Below are 11,474 nucleotides of genomic sequence, written 5' to 3' on the forward strand. Positions count from 1 at the left end.
AAAATTGTACTTAAGTACAGTACTTGAGTAAATGTACTTAGTTACTTTCCAACACTGGTTGAAGGAAATACTGAGCCTTACTTTACCAAATCATGGGCTGGTTTTACGAAGATATTTTAGACTTGTCCTTACTGTTGGTTAGATCAATCGTAGATTAGTCCAGGCATTTTAGACTATTTAAGCTGCCGGCCGGCCGTTAGAGCTAAGCCAAAGTCAATCTATGTGAAACCAGCCCATTGTGTCAATAACTTAGATAAGAGAAAAGATGACTGGTTGCTGCTGCTTTAAGCTGTGAAGACATACAGCAGTTGAAACATGTTGGCTTTTTAAACGACTTAGCCATTATATTAAATGTCTGTTTCCTTCCTCGTTATCTACTTGCATGAAAGACTGAAAATGATGCAAAGATGTGCTGGTCTTACAGTGCTCATGAGCAGGTAATTTATATTCTCCTTCCCCCTCCTCTTTTAGAACAATGCTTCCTCTTGTGGTGATTAGTATACCTATTTGGCTATGTCCAAAATGGACTACAGAATAGGATGACACTGTAAGAGGTTTTATGAAAAATAATTCCTTTTTAAACTTCAGGCACCCTTAGAAGACAGCTACAATTTTTGCCCTGAGACCCCTTGTGGTTATGCGGTTCATGTATTAACAAGGCTATTGCTGTGATGCCTTGTGATGAAAGGTATGTATTTTATTGTTTATGAAAGCCTTAACTGTTGGACAAAATGGTTTAAATAAAAAAACAAGAACACACCAGCATATACTGACAATAGTCCTTTAATATACAAGAATAGCTCTAAGGAATTTGGCAGCAAATATTAAAGGGCCGTTCACACCAAGAATGCTAACTATAACTATAACTATAACGATGTGAGGGGCCACACTGATGAACGCTAAGGTTCTGTAAACAGTGGCGTCAAGCACACGCTATGCATTCCAGATGAAAATAATACAGATGATGTTTCAATGTAGGATTATAGGAATCCCTGTGGTAAAATCCTATATAGTTGTGAATTTGGTTACATTTATGAACCCACTGTGACAGAACTTCAGAGCCAGGAAGGTGGGCAGGTGTAAGATCTATGCTGGCCGCAGACCACTGAAAACGCAGACAATAATGTAGTGACATCCAAAAAAAAGAAAAAACAGTAAGTGGTTTCTGTGACATGTAAAATACTTTCAAAGTACTAATTTTTAACAACAAAAAAAAAACGCCTAAATACACAACCTATGGATCATAGCCCCACCAAGTGGAAAAGTCACACCACGCCACTGACCCTCCAAAAGTAGACCTTTGTAGTCCTGAGTGCTACAGTTCTTACATCAGTTAACTAAACTAAAACTAAGCAATGTCAACTGCCATGCAACATGTTTCTATTATTTATCAAAGCACTTTGAAAGTGATCCTGACAATTCTGTTCGCCACTGTCATTATAGTTATGGTGTGGACTCTGGTGTGGAAATTATATAATTATAGTCGTTCTTGGTGGTGACGGCCCTTCATGCAGTCATGAAATGTATTAACTTTATTAGTCATTATTAATGCAGACGTTTTGCTTCTGTCTGCGACTTTCTTGAACAGCTTTTAACCAGTACAGTGTTGCATCTTAAAAATAGGCAAAGCAGAGTTCGATTCTTGCGATATGATTTTTCACTGACCATGAATCACACCAACATGGATACATTGCCTTAGAAACAAAATATTTATATATCTTTAAAAAAAAAGAAGATCAATACAAAAATTGTTTCCTGTCCCCTAACTGATGGGGTCAGAGAATAATGCAAGTGAAGTGTTCTGATGCTTTTTCCTCATGTCGCTCAAACGCTCAAACTCCTCTCTTTCCCTTAAATGAAAAAGAGAGAGAAAAAAGTCACTGATGATCACATTACATATATAAGGTAAAGTATGTTCCTTCAATGGTTTATTTCGTCAAACTCTTACCTGTTACTTATACAACGTCCTCTAAGGTACTTTTCTTCTGCCTTTTTTACTGGGACTTTCTCCACCCCAACTATGGCCTTTATGATGGCCTGCAAAGGAGCACAATCATCTCAACACCTGTACCACATAAACTGTGAACTCTATATCAGAAAACATACCAGATGACATAATAATAATAATAATACATGACAAGTGTGTGCCGATCAAAGCTTTAGCTCACCTCAGGAAGAAGAACATCCAGCACAAAGGGGACACGCTCCATGAATGTCATCTCAGCTACACAAGGAGTAGTAGCCACGGCCGTTGTGTATAGATCATGCAAGTAGGAGTAGACCTTGTCCAACTGCTGATCATCTGCCAGGTATATGTTCACCCCCCGACTCCGACTGGCGCTCAGAAAGGAGTGAAGCCATCTGGACTCCTGCTGCCTATGGATCACAGCCTGTAAGAAAAGTGATGCAGGAAGTGTGGGTTTATTCAACCACGGACAGGTGCACATTTTACATGCTCTATTTTAGTGCTACATAAAATGCCCATTAAAGGCCCCATATTATGCTAATTTTCAGGTGCATGATTGCATTTCTTCTACTAGAACATGTTTACATGCTTTATTCCTGTGAATGTTCTCATTTGTCCAGGTCATCGTTATCTGCAGTCGGCCACTTTCTTGAACATGCTTTATTGTTTAAAAAAAAACATTATTTGTCTTATACTCTCTCTCAGAATATACCTGTATTCACCCTCTGTCTGAAACGCATCCATTTAGCGCGTGTCTCTTATCTTGTCAAATTCAAAATGCACCGACAGAGAAATGCACCTGCAAAAATGTATTTTCTTAATATACATAAAACACCCACTGGTATTGAGAAAGTGTTTATCCAAAAACTATAACAGAAAAGCAGCAGTTAAAGGGGCTCCATTACTCATACCAGAAGGTGTCCTTCCACCATGCGCTGCTTTACGATGAAATTTACAAGCTTCTCATTAGCGCGGTTGTAGGCTGCGTGACTCCGGTCTGGCAGCAACCTCTTTGAACTCCTACTGTCCTTCTCCTGCTGTTCACTAAAGCTGTCCTCCTCATTATCATACGGCGCCTCCATCATTGGATCACTGGACATGGTTAGTCTCTCTGAGGCTTCCTGCGGGTATTTCCTCCTCACTGGATAGCCTGAAATAGTGAAGGCAGTGAAGAGCATTATCAGGACCAAGAAGGACCGCAGGCATACTAAAGTTTTTATTCTGCAGTGGCCTAATATTCTGTGGTGCCATGTTAAGGAATGTTATACAATTAAAACTTACTCATGTCATGAGCAAAGTATTCGATGAAGGGGCCAGAAAATGAGCCACAGGCTACAAAGACAAAACATGTTTAGTACTGATAATAATTCAGTGGTTACAGAACAATATTGTTGAAAATGTATGCAGGGTTCTAAATTATCACACGTCAAAGGGGGGTAAAAATTCATTTTAATGTGTTGTTGTTATGTAAAGTGTTAATAATAGCCAGTTTGGCCAGTGATGTAGAATATGAGGCATTACATGCATGATACAAGCCTCTATTCTCGGTCATTTATCCCTGTTGCGGCACTTCCTACATTTTCCATGAACGCTACGTGATGACGTTCCATACGCCCATTGGCTGTGTGCCGTTTGCAGTGAAACCAGCGTGAGAAACCATGGAAACGAATGGTGCGTCCAACAGAAAACACAAGGAAGAAGAAGGAGGAATGGAGCCGAAGCAGGAAAATAGACTTAAAGAGGAGGGAGTTAGCTAATGTTAGTAAAGTAAAGTCAAAAATTAAGATTTAATTAAATGATTAAAGAGGAAAGAGTTAGCTAATGTTAGTAAAGTCAAAAGTTCAGATTAAACTAAATGCCGTGGCTGTTGAGACAGACTTCTGGGGGCGAGAAGAGGAAAGTGGCAGGGGATGAGGATATCGACAGAGAAACAAAGAAAAGAAAATGTGGTCGTGGATGGCTAGTGTTTGATCCGGAATGTGTTGTCATGTTTTGCCAGGATTGCTGCGTTTTTACGCAAAAGAAAAACAAAACAAAAGAAACAATTTGGTGGTGGGAACTAGTAATTTTAAAGTTGAGGCAGTAATGGACTATGAGAGTGCCCGAAGTCATCAGGAGAGCCTAAAGAACTTGTATGTATTATAAATTGATAGAAAGAGAGATAGATAGATAGATCCCAAGCTTGTTATTAAATGTTTGCACTTTATGTGTATATTTTGATATGTATTTTTCATGCCAACAATGTTAATAAAATTATCAAATGCATTCAGTGAGTCATTATCACTTTTATTTTCATCTGACAAAATTGGCTATTGGAAATTTTGATTGGCTGGTGATCAGAAAAGTTAATTTAGAACCCTGAATGTATGCAAATGTCTGATACGCATTAAATGGACAATACTCACCTCGCCTTATCCTGTAGTCTGTTATGAGCTCCAAGCACCACTCAATTGCAGCATCATGCTTTTCTTTGGCTTTACACTAAAACACAATCAATATGATAGACAAATGTGGTCTGTCATTGTGTCAGGAAAACACTTTTTTTAATTTTGTTTAAATTGAGTGTTTAATTCATTAGAAATTCTTACCACCAGCTCATTAGCTTCTTCACAGTCAAAAGGCTTCAGGGTTTTCAGAGCCACAGTGAACCTTTAAGAACACAGACCTCCTGATGATTTGAAGTGGTGCCAGAAGTTCCCTCATTAATACTCTAATTAAAGATCTTTATGTGCAACCAGGTTTAATGACATGACATCACATCAGATACAACTACTTTTCACTTCCAAGTCTAGTTGCACAGGATGCCTTTCATTCATTTTAACTTATTTTGAGACACAGGTGATCCCCAATGGCCAGGCGTTCCCTACAAGATCACAAAGTGTGACTGGCATCGAGACTTTTCAGCCTAGGGATCCTTCCAACCTATTGTGCGATCCTAACCATTTTAAAAGTGCAGATGCTTTAATCAATCAAGCAGTCAGAGAAAAAAAAACCTTTCCCCTACCCTTTCATATTGCAAATCCTTGGGTCGTCAATGAACATGATGCTGGCTTTCTTCTGCTTATGGTTCACACTTTTTACCTGCAGAGAAAAACAGTGAATAATTGAAAGAATATATTTAAACTATTAAGGCTTTCAGGGTTTGTTAAGTCTTGACCACAGCTCTTATTCTGATAACCAATATTTCAGACTCAATGTCGTCTACCTATATGAAGTTCATATCGAGCATGACTTTAACTGTGTGGCTTTACTTAGCATAGTGTTGATTAGTGCTGAACTTATTCGTCAACCAATCAATTTAAGTTGTATATCAAAAGTAAATGTTTGGCAAAACATAATCCAGCTCAAGCATCTCAAAGGTTAGAAATTGCTGATTTTGTGTATATAGGCAAACATCATAGTAAGAAATTGTGTATTGATCCATCTAAAAACTTTTATAAAAATGTGTGTTTATGATAAATCAATCAGCCACACAGGTTACTGTACTCACCAATGCTGGCCAGAATGGAAAACTTCTCAATTTGTGCCACACAAACACTCCTTGTTTAATGGATGGGGTCTCTGTAAGAGAAAAACAATTCACTTGAAGTAGTACACGCAATCCAGTAGTCCATATCAAGTACTTGTAGAGGGGATGTGTAGCCTGGGAACCTGACAGATCTGCCAAGCTAATGTTTAATTTGCACTGGCAAATACGTCTCGTCACCCTTCCATACAGAGACAGATTTCCAGCAACTTTAGATCTGGGCTAATAACAATTTATCTCATGTGGGGTGAGTTTAAGACAATGACTGACAGAGGAGCATAATGCTTTAACGTAGATATCAAACGAAACTGGGTCCAGCAGTTAACTAGGTTCATAAAACTCTTATCAAACAATCAAACAGGTAGTGCTGATCAAATATGAATCAAGACTATGTTACTGTATTCTGCATTTATCACCTCAAATATTTTCAGAAACACATTTTAGTGTACCGTTTAGCTGTAATTTGATGATGTTTGTGACCCGGCCAGCATTAAGACTGATTGTAGGTCGCTCTACGTGTGTCCAGAGGCCCTTTGCCCCTTTTCCCATTTAGAATGCCCCAAGGAAATCGAAAATTAACTGAGAGGTTCCAGACTAATACACGTTTATCGTTAGTCTGGCCATGGCAATTATTCTGCAATCGTTCTTACTTTTGTCCGCCTGCATCAAGAAACTTGGTAGCTCCTCCTCCTCCTCCTCCTCATCATCATCATCATCACTTCTCTCATCCTCTTGAAAGGACAAAGATGGCAGCTGTTCCTCATGGTGACTCAGCTCTATTGATAGATCTGAAGACAGCAAAGTCTCGTCTTCTTGGGTGGTCGGGGGTGGGGGTGGTAGTAATGAAACACAATTAGAGCAGATGATTTTGAATTATTGAATTATTTTAAAAAGGTGAGCTGCTCTACAACCAGTAGTAGCTGCTCCACACAGAGTACAACACATTTAAAACATATTCTGGAAAGAAATGTGGCTGTGCACAATTTATTAAGCTTTTTATTGTGAGGGTGACAATCTCCTCTTCAATCTCCTAAAATACATAATGTCTCAAATTTCTTAAAAATATTACAGTGACTGCATGAGACAGACATAAGGAAGATACTACCTTGCTCTTCGGCATCAGGCTTCTCCAGTTCAAATCTTGGTCTAGAGCGTGCAAATGACTGATTAGTGTTATCCTTCTGTAAACCCTTCACCACCTTTGCTGGCCTGCCTCGCCGGGATTTGACTGGAGGTCCATTGGTTTTACTGCAGGCGTCCAACTGTGCGTTTGTCACCCTTTTTCTGACTTGTCTCAGCTGGGAAGCAGGAGCCCTCCTATGTATGCTTTGAGATTTTGATTGGCAGCATGGGGCATCTACCTCCGATGTCTAGAACAGAACACATATCAAAGGAGTTAGAGAGAGAGAGACGGAAAGAGAGAGGGTCAACCAACAAAACAACGATTAAGGAGAGGGAGCGCCAGCCGTAATCCAGAACAAAGCAGTGAATCAGGGAAATGAAGCGGTATTTTCGCTGTTTCATCACAACTAGAAATGCTGCTGTCCTCTCTGTCCTCGTTTATATTTTATAATGCTACAAATTATATCCAGCTACGAAAACAATCCTGAAAAGTGGGAGTATAGAACAGAAGTACAGAGAGGCTTTTTTATGGAGACGATAACTCGCTCGCCTCGTCTCCTTGGTCTGAACGGGCAGGTTTCAGAACATTGCAGACCTGCATGTTGCAAGTAGTTCTAAGTTTCAACTGGACTAGTTGCAAATATTTGGTGTGAACTGGGCTTAAGAATATCACTGAAGCTGTATGCTTAAAATGTAAAAACGACCACACACCTTAAACTGAGTGATGAATTCAGTGTACTTTAGATCCACTTGTTTTATTCCAGGTGGAGATTTCGTAATGTTGGACGAGATGTCAATGGAGGAGCTGCGTACTGGTGTGGAGGTCAGGTGGGCTTCTTGTGTCTGTCCTATTCGTCCCCTTCCTCTTTTTGGTGTACCTGGTAAGGAACACGCCGTGGACTTGCTGACAATGGCAACATCACTGCCTGGCACAACATTTAACTCCTCTGTAGCCTGAGATAAAACAGTGTCTGCGGGGAATTTCTCTGTTGGTGTCTTTTTAGGTTCCCTTTTTCTTGCTTTCCGACATCCACCTGAAAGATAAATCGTTCACGCATTTATCGGACTCTCAAAAGCTTTTTAAGTGCTTGCAAGATTCAGAGAGGTTAATGATGAAGATGTTACCTTTCATTATTGAATGAGTTAGCGTAGTCCTTCTCTTGAATTCATTGGATCAGAGGACAGCTGAAGTATCAAGCTGTGACTATTATTAGGAATGATTTCCTTCACCTGGGCAACCTGAGTCTCCAGTGCTGGCGACGGGCTGACAGCTGCGTGACAGAAGAGACAAAGAGGAAAGCAACCTTCAACATTTGGGTCATGCATCCCCTTTAGAATTGGGCCGTGTTGCCGGTGTCCAAAACCTGCAGTCAAGTTGGACAGTTTCTAGCAGCCTTCAGTCTGTACAGGAAGTCGCATAAACACTCACATCCTGTTAGGTCTGAGTCTGATTTATTAAACCATTATTAGACCCATATATCATTATGTATGCAGTCTCCTAGTGTTCTCATTATGACAGAATAGCCTATAAAAATGTTATACAGGTGATCTGTGATTTTTGTTCATGGTTTAAACTACATTTTACACAAATATAAATCAGCCTCATATCAGTTTGCTGCTGTTAATAAATCAACCGAACAGACCTGTCCCTCCGAAACTACATGAATATATCTATAACATTAATAGTCGCACACAGATGGAAGAAATACAAAACATGGGCTTTCATTATTGGTCAGCCAGATATTCAGTCAGGGCTTTTTTGAGAATTTTAAGAATCCCCACATCACATCTTAGCCTACGAGAAGTTTTTTCTGTTGCTAAATATTGGAATGATTCAAATAGTCAGATGTTAATACACAATAGACCCATAGTTTATGATCTAGGGCTGGGCCTTAATTCAATATAGTTAATTGTCTTTCAATGGATTCATATTGTGATGAAATCATATATCAAGATCTAATGAAAAAGCCTACAAGTATGCCATCTATATTTTTCCTCTATAAATTCATTTCACAGGAAACTGTTGTGTTCATTTGCACTAAAGTTCTTAGTAAAATAAAAAAAATGTACTAAAATATGTTTTACCATGTGGTTATTTCATATAGGCTATTCATGGATAGAATTACCAGTACAATTACCAATATTGTGATATATATTGTTCTCTTTCATTATATTTCGTTCAATGTCTCACTATGGGATGCAAATAATTTCCCAGTCTGGGATCATTAAAGTAATTCTTTTCTATGGCTCTACCCAGACGGTGCCTAGATCGGGCCATCCATCCAAACTGGAGGACAGAGCCAGGAAAAGATCGATCAGGGAAGCTACCAAGAGGCCCATGGTGACCTTGAAGGAGTAACAAGTCTTAATGGCAGAGGTTGTTCAATCTGTGCATGTGACAACAATTTCACAAGTTCTACATGTTTGGCAGGGTGTCAAAAGAGAAGCCTCTTCTGAAAAATGTCACACTGAGTATCGTCTACAGTATGCCAAAAAAAATATTGAAGTTTCTGATGCCATGTGGCAAAAGGTTATATGGGCAGATGGGACCAAAATGTAACTTTTTGGGCTGAACTCTCAAGCGCTTTGTTAGGCAGAAACTAAACACAACACATCACCCAAAGCACACCATCCCTGCAGTGAAGCATGGTAGTGCCAGCATTATGTTGTTGGCGTGTTTCTCTTCAGCAGGGACTGGGCAATTGGTCAAAATTGAAGGGAAAATGGATGCTGCCAAGTACACCCAAATTCTTAAGGAAAACCTGCAGCCCTCTGCTAAACACAACGAGCCATAACACACCACCATAAAAACAATGCAGTGGCTAAAAGGACAGGAAGGTGAATGTCCTACAGTGGCCTAGTCAGAGCCCTGACCCTAAATCCTATAGAACAGGGACAGATCTGCCTGTTATAGAACATCTGTAGATGGACTTGAAGAGTGTAATCAATCGCCGCTCGCCACAGAATTTGATTTAACTGGAACAGTTCTGCAAGGAAGAATGGGGAAATATTTCCCAATATAGGTGCACAAAGCTGGTAGGGACATATCTAAACAGACTGATGGCTGTAATTAAAGCAAAAGGTGCCTCCACAAAGTATTATATCTGGGGACTCATCAATTTTCCCAATCCCGCTAGTTTTCCATTTTTTTTAAATCACTTCTCAGAAAATGTTATGTATAACCATTTCAGGCTGTAAAACAAAAAAAATGCTGTGTGTTTACATTTGTCAAGTAAATTCGCAAAAAATGGGCAAAAGCCTGTCAACACGGAAACGGGATCAAAACATGCACTGTATATTTACGCCTGCAACCTAAATTTAGATTACGACCTCAATAACATGTGTCCAAGTCCAAGATCAGTTATTTACAACATTGCCTTCCCCGCCTACTGCATGAAAACAAAAAAACTAGAAGAACTCTCGCGAGACTAGCATCCCATTCGATTTCGATGCCCAACCCTTACTATCTCGCGATAACCGTCGCAAATCTTGGGTTACCATCTAGACACACCCCAACATAAACACTTCAGTTGAGCTACGATGAATGCAATAAAAGTAACATGAAACGTGTACAAAAACCTCGCAAAACCATCGTATAACAAAAGGTGAAAGGCTAAAACACGAGCTAACGCGTAACATACAAACATAAAACACCATCCAGCTTGTTAATGTAGCTGTAGCAGACTGAATTAGTGGCTGAACTAACGCCCTCACAAAAATCCCTAGCAACGAATCTATCGGTCGTTAACGACGCACATTACGTTACACAGCCGAGTGTAAACGTGCATTAAGTAAACATGGTTCATAAGCTTAAGAGTTAACGTTATGGGTCTGTTACTTTCCACGCAGCTAACGTGAGGCACAACCCATGTTGCCATATGCACGTCTCCAAACTATGAAGCAATCCCAATAAACGCGAAAGACAAGTTATAACGTGACCTCAAGCAAAACGAAATAGCGACCTAAGAAACCATTGAAAAGTTAGTGCTATGGTCACTTACCTTTAAACCTAGTTAAAGTACGCGTTTTGCTAGCTGTCGTTAGCTACCAGCTTCAGCTAAGACAAGGTTTCACACACGATAAAGTAGCAAACATTGATATGATATAGCTAGTGAGTGAAATATGTCACACACCTAACTAACTCTATCTCTATGGGGAATGTTTGCTTTTTTGTATTTGTTGGTACTGGTACTTCTTCTATTTATTTTTTCTTCTTCTTCTTCTTCTTCTTCTTCGGGGTTTAACGGCAGTTTGCATCCATTATGTTGCATTACTGCCTCCTTTCGTACTTGTATTGACATTACATTACAACCCAAAGACTTTAACGAGACCTGATTCTGTCAGGAATCTCGCAATTAGTTTTCTGCCCTCCGCTGATTCTCCATATTTCAAAATAATCTGTACATTTATCTCTGTGTGTCCATCGTTCATCCGTCCTCTCTGCCTCATACTCCCTGCACGTGCACAGAGCATGCTCCACAGTTCCCCTCTCCCCACATTCATCACAGTTCCCAGTTTGATGTTTTCCCATTAAAAACAATGTTCCGTTTAAATTACAGTGAACAATTCTCATTCTGCTAAAAAATAAATTAAAAAAGACCAATTGTATTCTTCAGTTACAGGTTCTAGTATATTCTCTTCCAATTTTGTTTTGAATTCTGTATAAATGTATCCCTTTGGTCTCCTCATCCCAATACAGTTGTTTGTGATTTCAATACAAACTTAAATTTTTAACTCATCTAATATATGAGTAATTACTAAGGCTTTCAATTAAAAATATTCAAATGTTGTATGTTTTATGAATTGTATGTATTTGAATTGCATTTCACTTCAGTGTTTATTGTTAAAAGATAAATTATG

General features: G+C 39.3%; 1 protein-coding gene across 3 annotated transcripts; it reads right to left on the reverse strand.

Moving 5' to 3' along the window:
• Nucleotides 1–807: 807 nt before the first annotated feature.
• On the reverse strand, nucleotides 808–10,837 carry LOC310949749 (PWWP domain-containing DNA repair factor 3A-like). Of its 3 annotated transcripts, none has more exons than XM_083917290.1 (14): nucleotides 10,616–10,837; nucleotides 7,740–7,885; nucleotides 7,326–7,648; nucleotides 6,598–6,862; nucleotides 6,143–6,301; nucleotides 5,457–5,527; nucleotides 4,971–5,047; nucleotides 4,555–4,615; nucleotides 4,372–4,447; nucleotides 3,248–3,298; nucleotides 2,878–3,116; nucleotides 2,169–2,390; nucleotides 1,949–2,037; nucleotides 808–1,850 (listed from the first exon to the last, which is right to left on the reverse strand). In XM_083917290.1, exons 2-14 carry the CDS (start codon nucleotides 7,744–7,746, stop codon nucleotides 1,763–1,765), a joined length of 1,728 nt encoding a protein of 575 aa, XP_083773416.1. In that variant the 5' UTR covers nucleotides 7,747–7,885; nucleotides 10,616–10,837; the 3' UTR covers nucleotides 808–1,762. The 3 variants fall into 3 exon arrangements, with proteins under 3 accessions (XP_083773416.1, XP_083773414.1, XP_083773415.1); XM_083917288.1 differs by having other exon boundaries at nucleotides 6,143–6,304; XM_083917289.1 differs by having other exon boundaries at nucleotides 6,143–6,304; nucleotides 10,748–10,825.
• Nucleotides 10,838–11,474: the final 637 nt, after the last annotated feature.

Source organism: Echiichthys vipera, assembly GCF_963691815.1.
Source record: "Echiichthys vipera genome assembly, chromosome: 1".
NCBI lineage: Eukaryota > Metazoa > Chordata > Actinopteri > Perciformes > Trachinidae > Echiichthys > Echiichthys vipera.